The sequence below is a fragment of the Chionomys nivalis genome, chromosome 2 (assembly GCF_950005125.1).
Source record: "Chionomys nivalis chromosome 2, mChiNiv1.1, whole genome shotgun sequence".
Lineage (NCBI taxonomy): Eukaryota > Metazoa > Chordata > Mammalia > Rodentia > Cricetidae > Chionomys > Chionomys nivalis.
Genome location: NC_080087.1, coordinates 70,263,933 through 70,287,508, shown reverse-complemented (window position 1 = coordinate 70,287,508; position 23,576 = coordinate 70,263,933). Strand labels below are relative to the sequence as shown.

The window sequence follows — 23,576 nt, the reverse complement described above, 5'->3', positions numbered from 1 at the left end:
ATTTTGCCTGTATGTGTGTCTGTATGAGGGTGTCAGATCCACTGGAACTTGAGTTATGGACACTTACAAGCTGCTGTGTGGGTGTTGGCAATTGAACCCAGGTTCTCTGGAAGAGCAACCAGTGCTCTTAAACATTGAGCCATCTCTTCAGCCCTCATTTTTTCTTCCTTCCTTCCTTCCTTCCTTCCTTCCTTCCTTCCTTCCTTCCTTCCTTCCTTCCTTCCTTCCTTCCTTCCTTCCTTCCTTTCTTTCTTTCGTTTTTCAAGACAAGGTTTCTCTGGGTAGCTCTGGTGGTCTTGGAACTCCCTCTATAGACCAGGCTGGCCTCAAACTCAGAGATCCTGCCTGCCTCTTCCTCCTGAGTGCTGGGATCAAAGGCGTGCATCACCATTGCTTGACTGATTTTGAATTTCTGACCCTCCACTCCACCCCCAAAGCGATGCCTGAGTTACAGCTGTGTGACACCACTTCTAATTACGTGGTGCGAGGACTGAGCCCGGAGCACAGTGCATGCTGGGCAAGCGCTCTGTAACTGAGCCACATCCTCCGGTCCTATTTGTTTGCTTTCAAACAGTTTTACTAAGTGGCCAAAATGGCTGGAACTAGTCACCCAGAATGGCCTTGAGTTTCTGGCAACCTTCCTGCCTTGCCTCAGCTTCCTGAATGCTAGGACTACAGACATGCATCTCCATACCTGGTTTCCTATTGCTTAAAAAGTCACCCAGATTATGTTTTTTGCTTTTCTTTTTCTCTGTTGGTGATAGGACCCAGGAACCCTTGCTAGGTAAATGGTCTACCTCTGAGCTAACCCCTGGCCAGTTTATGTTATTCTCTTATGGAAACCTGGGTGAATTACAAACCCTCCCTGAGGCCTGGCCTCTGCTCTTCCCCATGGAAGCCAGATAAGAACTATGTCCTTCAATGCCAATGACATTTGGGTCTTGTAAAGTGAGCCACTAATATGTCCTATCTGTCCTGGTTTTAGTCTAAAGGTCATGCCTTATCCCCAGTCCCAGGCACACCAGGATGGCTGGTAAATCTCCCACGGAAGAGTTCCACAGCTCTGTGGCACCATGTTCCATGGCTTCCAACATGAAGGCCACTGTCCTCTTAGGGCCTCTGGAGTGTTGAGGATCCCCTTCTCAGAGCCCAGCCTCCTGTGGGAAATCTATTCTCAACAGTGCAGGGGAGGCCTCAGCAAGACACTGACCAAAAGTCCAAGAAATGGGCCAGTCTGGCTTCTCCAAAGCAAAGAGAAGGCCGAATTTGCATCTGGTCACCCTGGCTGTGTGGTACCCACCTGCTAGGGCCTGCACAGAGGGCTGGTCACCCTGGCTGCATGGTACCCACCTGCTAGGGCCTGCACAGAGTCTGTACCTGGTCACTCTGGCTGTGTGGTACCCACCTGCTAGGGCCTGCACAGAGTCTGTACTTGGTCACCCTGGCTGCATGGTACCCACCTGCTAGGGCCTGCACAGAGTCTGTACCTGGTCACTCTGGCTGTGTGGTACCCACCTGCTAGGGCCTGCACAGAGTCTGTACCTGGTCACCCTGGCTGCGTGGTACCCACCTGCTAGGGCCTGCACAGAGTCTGTACCTGGTCACCCTGGCTGTGTGGTACCCACCTGCTAGGGCCTGCACAGAGGGCTGGTCGTGAGTGCTTAGCAGCTGTGCCTGGATGGTTTCTACCACTCGCTTGAACCGACGGCTGGGACCTGTGGGGCGATGGGCAAATAGGAAACATGGTTACTTAGAGCAGAGGCAGGCAAGGTCCCTCCATCAAGCAAGTCTGTTCTCCTCTAAGGGGTAACTTTGCTGACTCTGTTGGGTCTATGTCAATAACTGGTTCCCAAATGGATCTTTGTAGTGCACCTAAGGAATACTATTACACCCTGACATCTTCATTTTAATATAACGATAGGTGCTGGTTTTTATTTAAATAGATGTTGTTGCTCCCTTAACTTTCCTTAATGATGTGAGGGGAAAAAATGTAAGAAAAATAAGTGAGGGGCTGGAGAGATGGCTCAGTTGTGAAGAGTACTGGCTGCTCTTCCGGAGGACTTAAGTTTGATTCTTAGCACCCACATAGTGGCTCACAACTACCTGTAACTACAGTCCCAGGGAATCTGATACCTTCCTTTGTTTTCCTTGGGCACCAGGTACACACATGATGCATAGACATACATGAAAACAAAATATTCGTATACATAAAAAAATTTTTAACATGAAAAATAAGCATGGTGGTGGTGCTGCAAACCTTTAATCCCAGCACTCATGAGGCAGAGCCAGGCAGATCTCTGTGAGTTCGAGGCCAGCCTGGTCTACAGAGTGAGTTTCAGGACAGGCTCCAAAGCTACAGACTGATGTGGGAGTGCCTTCTGTGTGCTGTGATTACCATTAATGATTAAAGAAACTGCCTTGGCCTGTTGATAGGGCAGAACTTAGGTAGGTGGGGAAAACTAAACGGAATGCTGGGAGAAAGAAAGGCGGAGTCAGGGAGACTATAGATCCACCACTGAAGATTGATGTGTTAAAACTTTGCTGGTAGGCCACGACCTTGTGGTGATATACAGATTAATAGAAATGGGTTAAATTAAGATGTAAGAGTTAGCCAATAAAAAGCTAGAGCTAATGGGCCAAGTAGTGATTTGATTAATACAGTTTCTGTGTGATTATTTCAGTTATGGGTGGCCGGGACACAAGCGGCTCCTCCAACAACAGACAAACTCCATCTCAAAAACCAAATTAAAAAAAAAAAAGAAAGAAAGAAAAGAAAAAGAAAAAGAAAGGAAGAAAATGTGTGAGAGAGAAAAAAAACAACCAACAAGTGTGGACTGGCAAGATGGTGCAGTGGGTAAAGACACTTGCGGCAAAGCCTGACAACCCGAGTTCACCCCTGGGACCACATGGCAGCAGAGAACTGATGCTCACAAACTGACCTTTGACCTCCATGTGACAGCTGTGTCACACACACTCAATGCAGCCTGCTTTACAAGCTCTCAGAGCAAACTCATCCCCTCGCCATAACATATTAAAACTGGTGACGAAGAAAGCAGACAGAGGAATACGCCTATATATGTACTTCTAACATTAAGGCCCAGGAACCAAGAATTAGAAGCAAGACATTCCTGTGGTTTTTCTTCTGTTAGGCCAACTCTTGATTGGTCATTGCTGCCTGGAGTTAAAATTCTAAGGCTACACTTGAGCTCAGGAAGAACTCCGTGGGTAGACTGGTGATGTCTGGTCGGTGTAGCACACTTATATTTGAGGCTAGCATGCTCACACTTCTAATAGAAGATGAGAAGGTAGCACAAACTACTCCATAGATTTCTCTCTTTGACAAATGAGTGATTACTGATATCCATAAAATAATCTCACTAGACTCACCCATGGAAAGATTGGGAACGGAAAGCCTGGGGGGGAGGGGCTCACAGAATCAGAATTCTGTACTGATTTCCTGTTCTTGCTGCCTTCCTGTGCTGAAAATTCTATTTAGAGATCTCGAATACCCCAAGGCTGGTCAGGAGAGACGCACCAGAGATGAGAGTAAAGGTGACGGAGTAGATGCCACCCCCACTACTGCCATCTCTTCGGGGCGAGGGCTCCGGACCCTCAGAGCAGCTGATGTCCACCTGGAAGCGGACAGGCTTCTGGAAGACGGAGGGGCCACCGCTGGCCTTGTATTCGGCCCTGAAGCTGGTCTGTGACAGCACACTGTGACTCAGGCTGGGGATCTAGAAGGTGAGGACACGAGGATGGGATGAGTCTAAGGGACAGAAAACCATCCTACACCTGGCTCTGGACAAGGAACAAGTCTCATCAGCCACTGGTGTCTGTAGTTCTTCTGCCCTACATTCAGAAGAACGAATCCAAATTCATGTGGTCTCCGCTATTATGGGATAGTTAGAATCACATGAAATACACTTTTCCCTTCCTCCACAAGTCACATGTTTTGGTAATTGCAAAACCCATCACAGCCCTACAGCAAAGGGCTATTTTTAGGGCTATGGGACTGGGACTAAGTAGGAAGCATTGAGGTCCACTGAGAACGGTTTGTTTTTTTTTTTGGTTTTTCGAGACAGGGTTTCTCTGTGGCTTTGGAGCCTGTCCTGGAACTAGCTCTGTAGACCAGGCTGGTCTCGAACTCACAGAGATCCGCCTGCCTCTGCCTCCCGAGTGCTGGGATAAGAACGGTCTTTACCACCCTCAGATTTTGTGGCAAGGCATGGCAACTCACTCACCTTCCACTGGTACTCAGGATTCTGCTTTTTAGGGTCTTATTTTAGCAGTTTAGGTTTTGGCTCCTATAGTCTGTTCCCGCCTCCCTGTCCAATACTAACCAAGTCCAACTCTTGCTGGAAAACTACAAATCCCATGAGTCTCAGAAGGAAGACAGGGGTAGAGTGGCAGGGAGTGTATCCTTGTGGTCAGTGGGTGTGCCAGGGCTCTCACCGACAGAAAGGCATGAACAATGTCTGCTTTGATGCTGCTTAGAGGTTTGTCCTTTAGCACGAGGAATATTTGTTCTTCTTTGTCCAAGGAGATGAAGTTCCCGAACCAGGAACGTTTTGCCAGCCTGGGTGAAAGGGGATAGAAGCAGGAGGGTCATGAAGACGCTAAGAGATAAATCCCCTCAGTTCCCATTCGGCTCCTTCCCTTATTGAACTCACTCGGGAGAGGATTCTGGGGTCAAACTGGACATCTCCTCAGCGGTGGGAACTGGTCAGAGAGGAGAGAGAAAGTAGTCAACACGTTTTATTATTTATCATCCAGGGCCCTGTAGGTGCAGTCACATCTCAAATGGCTAACCTTAACCCAGAAGTCTGACCTGGCCCCTTGAGGAAAGGCAGTGGTTAGGCCACGCCTCTCAGGATGGGTCTCAAGCTCCATGGACAGAATACATCATACAGGGCCTGTCTCCATCTCCTCCCCGAAACCCCTTCTTCGCTCCAAACCTTATCATCTCCATTTGTCTTGGGACTTAGGAAGATGGATCTTTTCTACCTGAAGACGCCCCCTCCCCATGGAAATGGCTCAAAGGACATTTAGCTCCTCCTTCTCACATTAGAATTCAGAAGTTGGCAACTCCAGTCTTGCAGCTGCTGAAACCCCTACCCTGCATCTTGCGCCGGTGGAAGCGAGGGGAGCCCAGGAAACTGTTGCGGATGGAGTTGAGACGACTTCTCCAGGCAGCTCCCCCGACGCCACCGCCTGGGCTGGGAGGTGGTGTTGTTCCCGGAGTCCCAGTAGGGCTGGCTCGAGGCGTGTGCAGAGGTGAGTGCAAGGGGGTTCCACCGGAGGAGCGCGGAGAGCCTGGTGGTCCGGGCAAGGGTGTGGAACGGGCACTGGGGGGCGGTGGCTGCTCCCCAGCACCCCCGCCTCTGGGACCCCGAGAAGGCAGCGTCTGTGTTTTGGAAGTTGGGGAGCCACCGCCTCTAGCCTCATCTCCAGCGCCTGGCTCCGGCGAGAAGGAAAAGACCGGACTCTGTGAAAGAACAGGATCTAGTAAGAGCTTGGACTACAATTTCCAGGATGCTTTGGAAGCACTACTTGCTCAGACTCGCTGGGAAGGGATGCGAGGCATGCTGGGAATTGTAGTCCAGTCAGCCTCACCTACACTCAGTATTTGAGACACTGGCACTGTTTCCAATCACCATACTAAGACTGCAACCCCAGCTTAAGCAGAGACTGGCACACTGATTGTGCTCAAAGAACTTATGGTAAGTGATTAAACCCCTCGGATAGACTACAAATGCAAACCTAAGTCACAGAAATGGGGTCTTTGACACTTCTGGGGGTAAGAATGCCTCATGAAACTGTTTTCTGTTCAATCTTTTCTGACTTCTCCGTATCTGTCTCAATTTGCCTGAGGGTCTAGCCTTACCCTTGGGCTGCTCAGAGGGCTGGAGGATAGACCAGTGGACGCTCCACTGACGCTGCGGGATCTGTTTACAGGATTAAAAAAGCAAATCTGAGAGAGTTTTAAAGGGTTCAAATAGTCCTTCATTTCCATATCCTCCCAGATGAGGGAATGAGGACCAGGCAGGGGAGTGATTTGTCCTGGGCATGGAGAACACTTGAGGTTGAGCAGGGTCTAGAATGCTCTGCTCCCTTTATTTTCTGGGGCTGAAGATCCTTCCAGAGGGGACAGGCTCTCACCTCTGACTGTGCTGGGCCATTTCCAAGGCCCGTCTGGTAGGCACTGGGGAACCACCACTCCCAGCATCTGTGATGCTCAGGACTTCCATGGACTTCCGCTCCGGCCTCCGCTTCCCATGTCTGCTCAGCATGGGAGAATCCACACGCTTCCGAGGTGGGTCTGAAGGGAGAGAGCATCAAACCCCTCAGTAGGTAAATTTGCTCAGCTGTATACACCACATACACACTGCCTTGTAAACTGATGGGGAGCTGGGCGGTGGTGGTGCACGCCTTTAATCCCAGCACTTGGGAGGCATAGGCAGGTGGATGGATCTCTGTGAGTTCGAGGCCAGCCTGGTCTACAAAGTGAGCTCCAGGACAGGTCACAAAGCTACACAGAGAAACCCTGTCTTGAAAAACAAAACAAACAAAACAAACAAACAAACAACAACAACAAAAGCAAACACACGGATAAACTGAGGCCCAGAGCAGAGCAAGGTTCTCAAAAATATCTAGCTGTCTAAACATAAACTCCCAGGGCCTATAGCATCCTCCTCCCTTGGGAATCCTGGGATCTGAATGCCCAATCTGCCTTCTCACCAACATCATTCCGTGGAGGCAGGTCCTGGTCTTCGCAGCTCGGATACCGCTCTTTCCGATCCAAAAGCAAGTAATAGATCATCTTTTCTTGGTTTTCTCTGAGACAGGAAAGAGGGAGGCAGTTAAGGAAGGACTGAGGTCAGAAATCAGTGCCCAGGGCTGGAGAGATGAATGAAGGTGCTGCCACTAAAGTCTGATTGGCCTGAGTTGGCTCCCTGGGACCCACGTGGTGGAAAGAAAGAATTGAGCTCCTGCCAGTTATCCTCTGCTCTTCACAAATGTGCCTTGGCACCACCCCTCCTCCCATATGTAAATAAATGTAATGGGGAAAAAAAATGCATGTAAAATTAGGAAATTTGGGTCCTGTGGTTCCTTGAGCTCAGGCAACCTAGTAGATCTGTCCCCAGATCCAAGGGTTCAAGTCCAGACCCCACCCCTCCCACCACAATCCTTCAAGTCCAAGGCCTCCTCTCTCAGACCCAGGTGTTCAGGTCCTATTTCTCTTCTCTAATCCAGAATGCCATTTTCTTACAGCTCAGCACAGTTGTCTTTCTATGATCAATGCACATCACAACAGTAACAGTAGCTAGCCCTGGGGCACTTACTAAGTACATATTAAGTTCTACATAACACAGACATCATCCATGCCTGCATTCCTCTCCAGGTTACAACTGTTCCTGGGTGCACACCAGCTCTAAGGCTTGCTCTAGTCTGTCGGTCCCCTAAATCTGGACATGGTACACCCCCTGCAGGCAGTATAGAGAACTGCCACAACCCACTCAAAGGGTGAAGTGGGGTGCCCGTGAAAGGAGCTTGGGAGCTCTTACTCCTCGCTTCGCAGTTCTCGGTGCAGCCGCTCGCGGTCTCTGAAGCATCCCAGAGAAGCCATGCTCTCCAGAACGTCAGGGTCCAGCTCTCCATTGGAAGGCAAGCTCCGCATGGCTACCCTGCGGCCTGGGGCTGGCTCCAGGCAAGGGTCTGGTTCGTGTTTCCCGCCCCTGGAAAGGTGCAGAAACGCTTTGTAGAAACCAGCATTAGCAATATAACCTTTATCATCCTAGGCTTAGGTCCCATGCCCAGGCTACTCCTCCCAGGACCTGGGTCACCAGCTTGACTTCCTTGGACCCAGAAAATCAAGATTTAGCTCTCCCCCCTCAGACCAGAAGTTCAGACCCCAGTCTTCCTCCTTCAGACCCAGGGGGTCCAGACCCTAGTTCTCTCTCTGACCCTGAGGACCTCGAGCTTCCCCACCCTAACCCACCCCTCCCCCTGGTCCAACCCTCTTCAGCTTTGTCCTCTTCTGCCAGGACTCATAAGTCTGAGACTTAGTTACTCCCATCCTGCTTCACCCATCAGGAACACGGCATCCCACTGTCCACCTCTGTTCTGGCCCCAATGCCCTACCTACCCAACTTCAATTCCCTCTTACTCACAGATACCAGGGATGTTTCTGAATTTGCTCCAGCTGTGAAGCGGTGGGTCACAGAGAAGCAGAAATTAGGTCATGTACACACAGAAGGTGAGCAATTAAATAAAACTGATTAGAGCTGACTCTGGGGGGGGGGTCCCTGACCTCCCCAACCAGAGGCAGGATGACATATCATGTTTTCCTCTGGTTGAAGTAAAGCGTATTGTATTGTGCGCCTATAGACTGACCATTATTAGACCCGGGGTGGCAGTTTTCCGCATGTGTAGTGCCAGCCTTTCCAACCTCTGCTAATCCGAACATAAGCCATCCTCAAGGCCCGGAACTCCCTGGTTCAACCTTGGACCGCTTTCTCTCTAGTTTATAAGTTTGGCTGGACCTTGATCTTGTAGCTTAAGTATTGAACTCAACCATCTACGAATTTACAGGTGTGCTCCAGAAACTGGTCCCATGACTCCCTTGGTAATTCCGGCACCTCATGCACCATTCCTCTTCTGCCAGTCCCTACCAACTCACGCTGAGCCTTTTTTCTGGCTCCACTTCAATCATCCCCCTCAGGAGGCTCTGGCAGTCCGGAGGGATGAAGTGCGGCATGTGGAAGACCCCGCGTTTCACCTTCTCCAGCAGCTGGCGCAGGTTGTCGTCATCGAAGGGCAGTGCCCCCTGTGCAAGACATTATCAAGACCCCTTAGGTCAGTGGTTCTCAACCTATGTATGGGTCACGAACACTTTGTGGGGGGAATCAAACAATTCTTTCACAGGGGTTATCTAAGACCTTCGGAAAACACAGATATTTACACTATGATTCATAAAAATAGCAAAATTATAGTTATGAAGTAGCAATGTAATAATTTTATGTTGGGGGTCACCGTAACACAAGAAGCTGCATTTAAGGGTCACAGCATTAGGAAGGTTGAGAACCACTGCCTTAGGAGGAGCTCAAGATTGGCCAGGTGAGGTTCCAAGCACTAACGATGCATTCATATATCTCACCGTCACCATGGACACAAGAGGCCCCCGGGGAGGACACGCTTAATAGCCTCGCCTACAAAGCTGGAGATGTAGTTCAGTTGGTGGAATGCTTGCCTAACATTCAAGAAGTCCTGGGTTCGATTCCCAGCACCAGTGTAGTTGCTCATGACTACAGTCTCAGAATTTGGGAGGTAGTGGTCAGCCACATTGTGAATTCAGGGCAAGTTTGGGTGACATAACACACGGCTACAAACAAAAACCACACACACACAAAAACCAGAAACAAAAGAAAAATGTACCTCAAAACCAAAATAATTCTCACTTGAAAAAAAATAACTTTATTTAGGTATATCTGTGTGTGTGTGTGTGTGTGTGTGTGTGTGTGTGTGTGCCACGTGTTTACAGGTGCTTTGGAAGCCAGATCCCTTGGAGCTGGAGCTACACACAGTTGTGAGCTGCCTGATGTGGGTGTGGGAAATTGAACTCATGTTCTCTGTAAGTAGCTCTTAGCTACTAAACCACCTCTCCAGCCCATAATTCTCACTTTTGATTGGGAAATTAAGACACAAGAAGCTCAGCAATTTGGCAAGGGCTGTCCAGTGTGTAATACGTAAGTGACACAGAGATTTGCAAGGGGGAAGTGTGTCTCTAAAACACTGCTGAGAGCCTGAGGCCAGCCTGGGCTACATAGTGAGACTCTGACTCAAACAAATGAACAAATAAAACAACAAAAGACAGGTGGAACAACTGGGCAGTGGTGGCACACATCTTTAATCCCAGCACTTGGGAGGTAGAGGCAGGCAGATGTCTGTGAGTTAGAGGTCAGTCTAGTCTACAGAGTGAGTTCCAAAACAGTCAGGACTATAGAGAAACCCTGTCTCAAAAAACAAACACACACACAAAACAAAACAAAAAACCCCTAAAACAACCATCCAACCAAACAACCAAAAGAACAGGTGGAACATTTGAAGATACAGTTCAGTAGTAGTGTTTGCCTGTCGAATACCAGTCCCTGGGTTCGATCCCAGTACTGTAGGAAGTCCTACCACGCTTATCATATTGTATTTGCCAGGTATGGTGATGCATGCTTGTGGTGCCAGCTCTCAAGAGGCTAAGGCAGGAGGACTGATGCAAGTTTGAGGCCAGCCTGGGCTACATAAAGAGTTTTATTCCAGTGTGGGTTACATAGCAACACCAAATCTGAAAGAGAGTAAAGCAGGAGATTTTGGGGTGTGGTGGCTCAGCAGAAAGGAATAATAAATAAATAGGTACCAATAAAACAAATGAGAGGGTTGGTTGTGGTGTAATTTTAGTATTCAGGTGGCATAGGCAGCTGGATCTCCGAGGGTTCAAGGCCAGCCTAGTTTACATAGTGAATTCTAGGCCAGCCAGGGTTACCAGTGAGACCCTGCCTCAAACTAACTAACTAACTAACTAACTAAAAACAACTAAAGAGGGCTTGGTGTGGGGGTGTACACTTTTAATCCCAGAATTTGGCAGATTTAGGCAAGCAGTCTCTCTGGTTCGAGGCCAGCATGGTCTACATAGAAAGACCCTGTTTGAAAAAAACACCACCACAAAACAAATAAACGAAGGAAGCAGGGAAAAATAAAATGGCTGGGAGTGTGGCTCGGCTGCAGTAGCGTGCTTGTTGAGGGAACACAAGCTGTGCATGAGCCGCGGCACTGTCTCTGCAGGGACACAGAGTTGACTCCTGTAACCCTGCACCCAGAGGAGGTAGGAGCATACATGTTCAAGGTCGTCTCCAGTTACATAATGGGGTCAAGGCCAGCCTGGGATATATGAGAACCTGTCTCAAATAGGGTCATGAAATGACTCATTGGGTAAAGGCATGTGCTTCTAAGCCTATGCAGCAGGGTTTGATCCCTGGGACCCACACAGTGAAGGAAAGAATTGCCTCCTGCTAGTTGTCCTCCGACCTCATGCATGCCTTGGATACACACACACACACACACACACACACACAAATAAACACACACACACACACACACACACACAGACACACACACTAAATACATAAACATTTAAAAATAGCAAAAATAAGAGAATAAAAAGAGAAACAAAGAGAAAAAAATCCAGGCTGACTGGGGCTAAATGGGATGATGTGATCACCAGGATTGGGGACAGAATAAGGGAGTCTGGTTTGACCTAAGGAGTTGGAGGAGGGCCCTTGGGAGAGGTGATTTTGTGTCTCAGGTTTTTTTCCAAGTGTCTTAAGTGGTTGTCCCTTGTATCTCAAGGGCATGGACAGAAAAGAAGATGGGGAGAGACCACCTCACTGCTGGTCTTGGAGTCCAAAAGCCCACCTTTGGCTCTGTCTGGGGCCTCAGCTTCTCCTCTCGCCTCTATGGAAGGGCTATAAGGATCTTATGGGGAATATCTGTCACAGCACAGCTGCTCCTCGTTACTCTCGGAAGTTCGGTTGTACATAATCACTGTGAACAGTGAGTTAGCGAGGACTGGAATCGTGAGCTGTTGCTTCTGGAGAGCCAGCTAGGTTCCTTCTACCCAAGGCTGCGCCCCCTTTGATCAAAGTCAACTGGTCGCAACTCTAAGTTGTTTTTAATGTGCTTTTCGTTGCTTGTCTGGATACAGAACTGGATCTTGCCTTTAACAGACATCTTCAGGACTGCTGGTACTGTAATTATTCATGCTGGGCCCATAAGGAGACTGAGGCTTACAGAAAGAGAGTGGCATATTTGGCCAAGATTTGAATTGTGTCTTCTCCCCATTTGATGACAAAAGACTGAGAGGTGGGTCTAGAGGTCCAGCCCAGTCGTTGTAGCGAGTTTGCCCAGCATACACAATCCCTGTGTTCAATTGCCAGCACCGTATCCCCACTATTATTATTCAGGCATCTGTACTGGCCTGCCCTTGGGGTCCTGACAGGATTGGCCCAGCAGCTGCAGCCACTGAGAGAGCCCCCTGTGCGCATTCACTACGTTCCCTTATAAAAGGTGAGCTTTGTCCACCTCTCATCTCTTTCTTTCTCGTCATTTTCTCTTCTGCCATTCTCTGCCCCTTCTTTCTCCTCTTCCAGTTAACTTCCCATGTGAGCCCTGTCGAGTGGTATGACTCTCTCTTCCTGCTGGGTTTTAAATGATAACGCCCATGGCCCGGGTGGTGGGAGGAGGCACAGGGGTTCAAGGGAAGATACACAGTGACTTTGGGGTCAGCCTGGATTACATGAAACCGTCTCAAAACACCTAAAAAATAGGTCTAGAGGGACGGCTTAGCAGTTAAGAATACTTGTTGCTCTTGCAGAGGACCTGGGTTTGGTTCCCAGGATCAACACGGTGTCTCAAAATTGTCCATAATTCCAGCTCCAGAGGATTTAGACTGCTTTTCTGGCATCCACAGGCATCAGGCAAGCACAAAGTTTGCAGACATACATGCAGGCAACACACTCATATACATAAAATAAAAATAAATAAATCTTAGTCTGGCAATGGTGGCCTTTAATGCCAGCACTCAGGATGCAGAGGCAGATGGATCTCTGAGTCTGAGGCTAGCCTGATCTATAGAGCAAGTTCCAGGACAGCCAGGCCTACACAGTGAAACCCTATCTCAAAAAAAAAAAAAATAAAATAAAATAAAAAGAAAGTCTTAATAACAAACAGCACACTCAGGGTGCTAGAAAGATGGCTCAGTGGTTAAGAGCACTTCCAGAGTACCTAAGTTCAGTTCCCAATGCCCACACTAAAAGGCATAGAGCCACCTATAATTCCAGCTCCAGAGGTTCTCATACTCATTTTCTTTCCATAGACAACATGTATACACAGACACACATAAATAAAAAATAAATCTAAAAACAACTACGCTTAGAAGAAAGCCTGCTTTGAGATAGTTATTAATTCATGCTACATTAGTAGGAGGGTCATGACAGGCCAACGCTGGGTCTTCAAAGATGAGTCAACAAATATACAAAGATGATAGCCACTGATATGGGTCCCAGACTCAAGGAGCTTATGACAGACAAGGAAAGGAGATGGGGCTTGAGAAATTATGCAACAAAATGCATACTGACAACCCTGACCACGGCCGGGAAGAGGAGCGCTTACCACAAGGTCTGACCTGGGGATGTGGGTGAGGGAGGGCAAAGAGCAAGGCTCTGGAAAGTTTCTGGGAGAAATGGTCATGCGGCTGAGGATATTCACTAGGTAAAACACAGGACTAGTAGGGATGGAGGAATGTTCTAGGCCTAGCATGCAAAACCCTGGGTTCAATCCTTAACACCACACAAATCAGGTATGGAGGTGGAGGCTGGAGAACCAGGAGTTCAAAGCCATCCTTGTCTATATATGAGTTCAAGGCTAGCCTGGAAGACATGAGACACCGCCTGTCTCTCTATGTCAGCAGTTCTTAACCTGTGAGACATGACCCTTTCTGAGGAGGAGGAGAGTCGAAGGACCCTTTCACAGAGGCAGCCTAAGACCATTGGAAAACACAGATATTTACATTATGATTCATAACAGTAGCAAAATTAGTTATGAAGTAGCAACAAAAATAATTTTATTGCTGGGTGGTGGTGGTACACACCTTTAACACCAGCAGAGACAGACAGATCTCTGTGAGTTTGAGGCCAGCCTGGTCTACAAAGTGAGTTCCAGGCCAGGACAGGCGCCAAAGCTATAGAAAAACCCTGTCTCAAAAAAAAAAAAAATTATGGTTGGTGGGGTGGGGTCACCACAACATGAGAAGCTATATTAAAGGTTTGCAACATTAGTGATGTTGAGGACCACTGCTCTATATATACATCCACACACATACACACATATATTTGAGAGATCGCACACATATATTTAGACTCATGGGTTCATCCACAACATACATATATTTGAGATATTTTGTTTGTATTTTAACAAATAAAGCTTGCCTGAAGATCAGAGGGCAGAGCTAATACTAAAGAGGCCAGGCAGTGGTGGCGCACACCTTTAATCTCAGGACTTGGGGGACAGATGGATCTCTGTTAGTTCAAGGCCACCCTGGGCTATGCGAAATTGATCCAGTCTAAAAGAGAAACAGAGCACACAAAAGTGATCCCAGCACTTGGATCACAGGCCTTTAATCCCAGCACTAGGGAGGTGGAGACAGGAGTCCTATGGCTGTGTGGAGAGAGGAAGATAAAGCAGGACGAGACAGGAGCTCAGTACAATCGGAAGAGGCAGTCTGAGGACAAGGTCACCCCTTTGGTCTGAGCATTGGTAGAGGTAAGAACTCTAGTGACTGGCTGCTCTGCTTGATAGCTGACTCTAAGTTTTTATTATTAAGACCGATTAAAATTCATGCTATTATCACCCCCTACACACACACATATTTGGGAGATCACACCTATATTTTCCAGATCCCTCTCACAAAAACCTACATATGTCAAGACACCACACACACTCACATAGATATATATTCACACAGCCACACATGCTTACAAACATTTGAGCGATCACATGGACACACACATGCTCTCACTCCTTTGGAGGTGACGCTAGAGGTGAGGATGCATGTAAGGTTCTATGCTCCAGTGGGTGACATTGTTCCAGATATACAGCGGTAGCAGCAAAGGGTGCCTTACCACAAGCAGGGCAAACAGGATGACTCCACAGCTCCACATGTCTGCCCGGCGGCCATCATACTTTTCTCCCTGGAAGGCAAAAGGTATCATTTCAACTGCATCTCTGTTGCCACTCTGTCCTGTTCCCTTAACCTCCCCTCGCCCCTCACTCACCTTGATCACCTCTGGACATGCGTAATGGGGAGACCTGGAGGAAGAGAAGGAAAAAGAGAAAGTGGTGTGAGGGTGTGAGCTCTGGCCAGCTTCTTATCCTTCCCAGGAACCCGGAGACTCACCCGCAGCTGGTCTCCAGGAGGCTGTCCCCCACCTGCAGGGATGCCATGCCAAAGTCTGCTATCCGGATATTGTTTTTCTCATCCAGCAGCAGGTTCTCTGGCTTCAGGTCTCTGTGACTAAGACAAACAGGTAAAGTTCAGCTTTGGCTGCCCCCAGAGAAGCCCATCCTCACTTATTCACCACCTCTTAGAGTGAGATACTTCCAAGATTTTTTAAAGACAAGGCGTCTTGTAGCCCAGGATAGCTCTCAGTGATTATATAGTCCAGGACAGCCTTGAAATCCTGCCTGGTCTCCTTCCTCTAACTCCCCTGTTCTGGAATTACAAATATGTGCCCTCAAGCCTGACTTTGTGTATATGTGTATGTGTGTGCACGCGCACGCGATAGGTTCATGCCATAATGTCTTGATATGTGGCCTAAGTAGACCTCCAATTTGAATCAATCCTTCTGCCTTACTCTCTCAGATATTGGGATCATAGGCATATATCACTTATGCCTGATTCTTCATGCCTTTCTGTGTGATGGCGTGTACATACGTATGTGTATGCATGTGGAAGCAAGAAGTTGATATCTAGGGTCCTCCTCAATAGCTCTCCACTGTGCATTTTGAGACAGGGTCTCACTATATCTGGAGTTCATCAATATGGCTAGACTAGTTGCCCAGCTAATGCCAGGGAGCTTTCTGTTTTTGCCTCTTAAGCACTGGGCTTGCACTGCTGCAAGTTCTTGTACCTACTGAGCTATCTTGACAGCCCCCACGAGTATTTCACCTGCATACATGTGTTGGCACCATGTGAATGTCTGGTGCCTAAAAGTAAATGTTGGATCCCCTGGAACCAGAGCTGTAGATGACTGTGAGCTACCATGTAGCACGGGAAATTGGAACCAGGTCTTCTCGAAGAGCAGTCAGTGTTCATAACCACCGAGCCATTCTACAGTCCCAATTTAAATAAATTTTTTATTTATTAAATTTTTAAATAAATTATTTATTGAGGCAGGGTCTCACTATGTTGCCCCGAAACTCACAGAGATTTACCTGTCTCTACCTCCAGAGGTATGTACCACCACACCACGTGGCTTCTAGAGATCAAACTCAGGTCATCAGACTTGACAGCAAGGACCATTACCTGCTGAACTATCTCACTGGCCCAATTTTTATATTTCTAATAATCAGAAGCCACATGAACGAAGAACCCAAAAGTTGTCTTCTGATCTCGACATGTGGGACAAACCACTTGACCCTCCCACAAACAAAAACGAATAAATGTTTTTTAAAAAAGAGAAATATAAAAATATAGCTAAGGTGCTGAAGAGATGGCTGAGAGTTTAAGAGCACTGCCTGCTCTTCCAGAGGTCCTGAGTTCAATTCCCAGCAACCAATGGTTGCTATAATGAGACCATCTATAATGAGATCTGGTGTCCTCTTCTGGTCTGCAAGCATACATGGAGGCAAAGTACTATATACTAATAAATTATAAATAAATCACATATATACATATATATGTATGTATATATATATATATATATATATATATATATATATATATATATACTAGGCAGTGGCGGCTCACGCCTTTAATCCCAGCATTTGGGAGGCAGAGCAGGCGGATCTCTGAGTTTCAGGCCGGACTGGTCTACAGTGCGACTTCCAGGACAGTCAGGGCTACAGAGAGAAATCCTGTCTTAGAAAAAAAAAATACAGTGAGGTATGGTGTGCCATGTTTATAACTGTAGCATTCTGGAGGCCAAGACAGGAGGATTGATATGAGTTCCAGGCCAATTCGGGCTACACCAAGAGACTCGGTCTTCCTTAATACCCCAATAAATATAAAAATAAAAATAGTTCCATATCAAGTAATTGTATTTATTGTTTTTATTTTCAAAACAGAGTTTTTCTTTGTAGTCCTGGTGGTCTTGGAAGTCACTCTGTAGTCCAGATTGGCTTGAACTCACAGATCTACTAGTCTCCCAAGTGCTGTGATTAAAGGCATATACCACCATGCCCAGCTATTATTATTATTGTTGTTGTTGTTATTATTATCATTATTTGTGGGCATATCAAATAATGTTTTAATTTTTAATTTTTTAACGACAGGGTCTCTTTATGCAGTTCTGGCGGTCCTGGAACTCAGAGATCCACCTGCCTCTGCCTCCTGAGTACGGGACTAAAAGCATATATCACCAGCATAGGCTTCATGTAAAAAAAAAAACCTTGCCCACTCAAAGCAGGCAATTGGTTCCTTTTTCAGGACCTTCTACTCCTGGACCAAACTCCTCAAGATTTGAGGTCAAATGTGGAGGTGTGTGTGTGGAGGGGAGCTGTAGAATTCTGCAGTTTCTATTTGAAGCAGTCAGTAAGTGGGTCAGACACAATACGTTGAATAGTGCCCCTTACAGGCTATAGTCTTCATTGCCAGGACTTGGTACCCTGGCTGCTCAAAAAAGTGTTGTACTTAATTTTAATAACTAGCATTTAGTTGCCTTTTAAAAAGATTTAATGTGTGTGTGTGTGTGTGTGCGTGTGTGTGTGCACGTGTGACTGCAAGTGTCTGGTGGAGCCAGAGGCATCCCATCTTTAAAGGCAGCTGTGAGACTTTAGATATGGGTAGTAGGATTTGAACTTGGATCCTGTGTACGAGCATTACATGTTCTAACCACTGAGTAATCTTTTTAGCCACACACCTCCACTCTGTCTGTAAAAACGAGATTTGAGAGGGCTGGAGAGATGGCTCAGAGGTTAAGAGCACTGCCTGCTCTTCCAGAGGTCCAGAGTTCAATTCCCAGGAACCACATGGTGGCTCACAACCATCTATAATGAGATCTGGTGACATATGTGCAGACAGAACACTGTATACATAATAAATAAATAAATCTTTAAAAAAAAAAACCCAATATTTGAGCCGGGTGGTGGTGTCGCACGCCTTTAATCCCAGCACTCGGGAGGCAGAAGCAGGCGGATCTCTGTGAGTTCGAGGCCAGCCTGGTCTACAAGAGCTAGTTCCAGGACAGGCTCCAAAGCTACAGAGAAACCCTGTCTCTCGAAAAAAAAAAAAAAAGGTGTGTGTGTGTGTATGTGTTTTGAGAAAGGGTTTCTCTGTATAACAATCCTGTCCTGGCTGTTGTGGAACTCACTTTGTAACCTAGTTGGCCTCAAACTCACAGAAATCCCCCTGTCTCTGCCTCCCAAGTGTTGGGATTGAAGGCGTGTGCCACCATTCCTGGCAAAAGAGGGTTTTTCTGTAGCTTTGGAGCCTGCCATGGAATTCACTTTGTAGACCAGACTGGCTTCAAACTCACTGAGATTGCCTCTTTCTACCTCCCAAGTGCTGAGATTAAAGGCGTGCACCACCATGGCCTGGCTAAAGCAGGGTTTTCCTATGTAGCCTTTGGTGGCATAAAATTCTTTATATAGCCCAGGCTGGCATTGAACCTTTAATGATGCTCCTGCCTCTGTCTCCTGAGTGTTAGGATTACAGGTATGTACTCCTCACACTAAATGCTGCATGCACCATATCTTGTCTAGCCTGAAGTCATTGAGGAGTCTCTTTGCAGGGATATTCATATGTCAAAAACACAAGCTGCAATTCTTACCTCATATCAAATACTACTATTAACTTGAAAGGGACCCCAGGATTAAATGCAAGAGATAACACTTTACAACATCTAGAAGAAACCATAGGATCCACTCTTAGTGACCTTGAGTTGGCTTTAAATAGGACAGAAGTGCTGGCAAGATGGTTCACGGGTAAAGGCATTTGCCTCCATGCCTGATGACCTGTTTGATTCCCTAGGATCCACAAAGTAGAGAGAACAACCTCTTGAAAGTTGTCCTCTGACCTCCGCATGCACACTGTTGCACACGTGTGTACACACTCTCCCACACACACCAGTAAAAAATAAAATGCAAAAAATACCAAATACAGAACTGCATGTGGTGGTGCACACCTGTGATCTTAGTGTGCAGGAGGTGGAGACAGGAGGATTGCAATGAGTTTGAGGGCAGGCTAGTCTACATACAGAGGGGCTATAAGAAGCCTGGTTTCTTCTCACACATACAAAGAAAAAAACGAAGGAAGGGAGGGAGGGAGGGAGGGAGAAGCTGGGGATGTATGGTAAACGGTAGTGCTTGCCTAGCACACACAAGCCCCAAACCACACACACACACACACAATTTTAAAAAAAGTTGTAAAATTACATAGCAACCATACACAAGACTGAAAGTGTATTTAAAACTATGAAACTGTACACTTTTTCAAAGGGTAAAATAATACGGTCTGAGTTACAATATCAGGAATTTAAAAAAGGTTAGGGTTGAGGGCTAACCACACTGGTTTCTGCTCAGCCCTCCATGCGGCTGCAGGAACCTGCCTCCTGGGCCACCCTCAGCCATCTCCCCCTGCAGCTGTCCCCTCACCAGATGGAGTAGCTATGGCAGAAGTCCAGCGCTGACACGATCTGGCGGAAGAACTTCCGAGCCTCCTTGGGCGTCAGTCTACCTTTTTTTACCAGGTAGTCAAACAGCTCACCGCCAGAAACATGCTCCAGAACCAGGTATCTGAAAGACATAGACGGGGCAGAGGGCTGGAAGGGGCATGTGAAGGACCAAGGCCTGGTCTCCCTTTACCGAAGACGGTGAAGCCCCAATTTACCACCAGTAACTGCAAAGAAGAAATGTCAACTGCTATGAGCTCCTGGGAAACAGACTCCAATTGCCACAAGCCTCTAGGAGAAGTGATTCCAATATCCACACGTCTCTAGGAAACCAAAACTCAATTCCCACTAGTCCCGGGTGGCATAGAGTCACAAGGAAACTATTGGTTGCTTTTGGAGATAAAGCAACTCCATTGGCGCCAGAAATTATAATTCCCATGGAACTCTGGGAAATAAAGACCCTAGTCCCATTAGCACATTCCCCAACCCCCTGGCCAATCCTCTAATTGACACAAGTCTGTGATTTGAAAAAAACCAAAGTTCTCCTTCATTCGTGGGCAGTAACAATTATAGTATGCCAGAGAGAAACTACAACTCCCAATAATTCAATGAAGTTTATAAAAACAACTACAAAAACAAAGCAAACCCCCCCTACTTCCCATAAGCCTCAGGGACATAGAGAGTCCCAATTCCCATCAGCCACCTGGATTCTAGGGACTCCAAATCCCATCAGGCTTTGGAAGATTAAACCTCCAGTTCCTATCAGCTCCTGGGAAACAAAAACTCGATTTCTGAGCTGTTAGTCGGCTAGATTCCCATGTGAAGCACAAACTCTCACGAGCCCTCTCTCAGCCCGGATGGTGGAACGGGAGTGGTAACCATCAATTTTGTAGACAATGACTTCTTGCTTCTACACCTGGGAAGCCTAAGGACTACAACTCCCATGAGGACCTGGGGCTGGACGCTGCTTCCAGTCTGGGGAACCTGTACTATCAATCTGATGAATGTTGTTGGAGTGGCTTCATTCTACACTATGGGGAGGTTGGGGGAGCGAGAGGTCTGTCCCCTCTTTTGTTGTCCAGCCCAGCTGTTCTCTGGGCCACCAGAGTCTGGACAAAGAGTCATTCTCCGACGCCCAGATAGCTGACCCTCACCCCCATCTTAACAGGACGGTAATGGACTTTGTGATACTGCCTCAGGACTTCAGAGGAGGCCCATTGTTGTGGTGGCCAGCCCTGGCCGCGGAAGTGATGCTGAGATAGGAGAGACCTCGGATGTCCCAGAATGGGAATTTAGAAGGACCCTTCAGGCTTTACTAGGCTAATGCTAACCCTAAGTGCCTTCGGGAGAAAGGCAGTTAGCTGGAATTGGCACAGTCTGGTAATCCCATTTACTCAGGAGGCTGAAGCAGAAAGACAGCAGCAAGAGGCTCAGCCTCTGTCCTCCACCCAGGACCACTCTGGTCCTACAGTACTGTTAGTAGCATCAGGTCCGAGTGTGAATTACAGGGTGTTCCTGTGACCGTGACCGAGGGAAGCGACTGGACCCGGTCACAATGCCCAACAGGGAGAGGGACCTTGAACTTCTGATACTTCTGCCTCACCTCACTAGAGCTGAGATTACACCGCCTGCTGTCACTTCCAGTTCTGCAGTGCTGGGGGTTGAACTCAGGGCTTCCTGCATTCTACAACTGAGTTCCATCTCCAGCCCACCAGCTTTGACTTTTGACAGGCTACACTAGGTCTGGTTTTTGGAATGATAACATAGGGAGGGAGGGATGGAGGGGTTGGGCGTCTATAAATACCTACAAATATTTCTTGTTCTCGTAGACGTCATGGAGCTTGAGCACGTGCGGGTGTTCGATGAGCTTCAAGATGGCGATCTCCCGCTCTACCTGAAGGGCCAGGGACACAAGAGAAGGGGTCAGTGTGACCTCCCCACCTCAGCACCAAAGGGCACTCCTGCTACAAACACGTATTTATGCACACACACACACACATGCACGCACCTTCATCAGCACCGATTCTGACAACTTCTCTCTGTTCACGATCTTGACGGCGACCTTCTGACCCGTGATGCAGTGTACCCCAAGTTTAACCAGTCCTGGAGGTTAGATTTAAAATAAATATGGGGTGTTCTCCTAACTCTCTCCCCAATTCTTAAATTGTCAAACCCTCACTCTCCCACCCATCCTGGGTTGACTACCCTTTTTTTCCCCCCTGAATCATCTGCATTTGAACTGGTGGCTAACAGCTGCCATTCCTACAAAGTGCACTCCCTTCCAATTTCCCTTGTCCACTTCTGTCCCTTCGGACTGTCCACCCTCATCCTACCCCTTGCTTTTAACTCTGACTCTCTGACCTTCTGGTATGTCTGCCCAACTTCATCTTTCCAGATTTTCTTTCTCCCAATCTGTCTCCTTGCTCTCTCGATCAAGCCATTACTCCCTTGAATTCTCTGCCTTTCAGATTTCAGAAGCCCCATAATCTCGCAAAGAATACACTCTCAGATTTTCTTCTTTTCCAAGCCTCCCCATCCTCACTTCCTTCCAAGTCCCAACCTTTCAATTATCTAAAAAAGAAAAAAAAAAAACCTCTTAAAAAAATAGCTGCCATGGTCAACAGCAAGCAAATTCCAAGCATCCCCTCCCCCTACACACACATTCAGGGATCCCTGCCTATTTCTCAGAGTCCTTAACTAAAGGACTTGAGCACTTAGAGCTCAGATGCATAATCCCTTCCCAGTCCCAGGAATCCAGATCTCAACCCTCCACCCTCAGACCCAGAAGTCTTGGCCCCAGCCCTTCTCCCTCAGACCCAGGAGTCCAGGCTCCCGACCCCTCCACCTTCCATAGTTCATGAATTGAGGTCAACAACACTTCACACTCTTACTACCAGGATGTAAAGTCTGCCTTCCCTTTCCTGTCTCAGGCCAGGAGCTCAGCTTCATAGGAACCTGGGACCTACAGCCTGGAATACTAGAGGTCAACTCCCAGATAACCTCCACCCACTGCCCAGGAGATGCTTGTGGTCACAGTCAGCATTTAGCAACAATCAAATAGAACCCTGCTTTCCAGGGCCACTCCTGGGAGCTGAGCTTTCTAGAGCCCGCCTCTCCATCCTGTTTCCACACTGTGCAGAATGAGGAGAATGCGGTCGACCTCACACCCTAAGGCTCCAGCTTGCTATCCAGAGCGCAGGTGGCCCCCTTTGAGCTTGAGAAGAGGGACAGAAAACAGCCTCTCTCAGGATAGGCGCACCTCCACCCTGCCAGCACCTCCACCCTGCTTGCGGCTGTACTGCAGCACCCGCCTGCCTCAGCTTGCAGAATCAGCCGGGGCCCCACACCCGCAACGGGCCTGCTTCCCCACTGCTCCTGGAGCCCCTCCAATATCTGCCCCAATTGGGTTATTTGAGCCACAGGAGTCCAGACCCTTCGGACCCAGAAGTCCCAGACCCCTGCCCTCTCGAGGTCCCAGAGTCAAATTCCCTACATCCGTACACCGCGGACACTTGGAACTCAGAACCCAAGCCCGTTTTCTATGTGGGACCCAGGGGTCTGCCCTTTAAATACCAGTGGTCCCGCCCTCTGCCCCCTCCTGCACCCCGCCCCCGCCCCAGGTGTCCGCTTAGATTCTAGGCTCACCTGTCTGTCCTTTACCGAGTGTCTTCTCCAGCCGATAGGGGCCCACATATTGGGCGTGCTGGGGTGGGTGTGGGTGTGGGAGGTGGTAGGCGGGGGAGCCCCCGCCACCCTCCTTGGACCCGGACGACATGGTGCCCTTGGTCCCGGCCCGACCGGTCCCCCGGCCGCCCCCCCTGCGGCCTGCAGACCCGTTCCTCCGGTGGGGGCCGGCGACACCTCCGTCCCGGCCCCCCCGGTTGCTCCCCACTTCTCCGGGGGTCCCCAGGGGGCTTGGCTGGCCCCCCCAGTCGGTGGGCCGCAGAGCTGGGGGAGGGGGGGCTGCCGGGGGGGTCAGGCCCCTGGAGTCAGCATGGTCGGGGGGGCTGCGCGGCCCCCCCTCCCCAGCCCGATCCTGGCCGGCCCCCCCTTCCTGTGCCTCCCCCTGCAGGGGGGGTCTGAAGTGCGGGGCCGGCGGATGCTGCAGGCCGAGAACCCCCCGCCCCCCCACGCGCCCTCTCT

At 48.4% G+C, this 23,576-nt stretch overlaps 1 protein-coding gene across 2 annotated transcripts in view; it reads right to left on the bottom strand.

Annotated features, from left to right (window-relative positions):
* The window catches only part of Brsk1 (BR serine/threonine kinase 1), a 27,524-nt gene extending 3,948 nt beyond the window's left edge, over window positions 1–23,576 (bottom strand). Inside the window, exons 1-18 of one of the 2 annotated variants that reach the window (XM_057762435.1) lie at window positions 23,079–23,576; window positions 21,442–21,536; window positions 21,242–21,327; window positions 19,417–19,557; window positions 15,002–15,118; window positions 14,880–14,913; window positions 14,727–14,795; window positions 8,681–8,827; window positions 8,172–8,203; window positions 7,566–7,736; window positions 6,739–6,836; window positions 6,160–6,319; window positions 5,885–5,945; window positions 5,116–5,485; window positions 4,671–4,719; window positions 4,453–4,576; window positions 3,536–3,734; window positions 1,626–1,715 (exon numbers count right to left, since the gene is read on the bottom strand). In XM_057762435.1, coding sequence (XP_057618418.1) covers window positions 1,626–1,715; window positions 3,536–3,734; window positions 4,453–4,576; window positions 4,671–4,719; window positions 5,116–5,485; window positions 5,885–5,945; window positions 6,160–6,319; window positions 6,739–6,836; window positions 7,566–7,736; window positions 8,172–8,203; window positions 8,681–8,827; window positions 14,727–14,795; window positions 14,880–14,913; window positions 15,002–15,118; window positions 19,417–19,557; window positions 21,242–21,327; window positions 21,442–21,536; window positions 23,079–23,208 — 2,173 coding nt within the window. In that variant the 5' untranslated portion in view covers window positions 23,209–23,576. Of the gene's footprint in view, window positions 1–1,625; window positions 1,716–3,535; window positions 3,735–4,452; window positions 4,577–4,670; window positions 4,720–5,115; window positions 5,486–5,884; window positions 5,946–6,159; window positions 6,320–6,738; window positions 6,837–7,565; window positions 7,737–8,171; window positions 8,204–8,680; window positions 8,828–14,726; window positions 14,796–14,879; window positions 14,914–15,001; window positions 15,119–19,416; window positions 19,558–21,237; window positions 21,328–21,441; window positions 21,537–23,078 lie in introns of those variants that run through there. The other variant, XM_057762436.1, reaches the window with a different exon arrangement.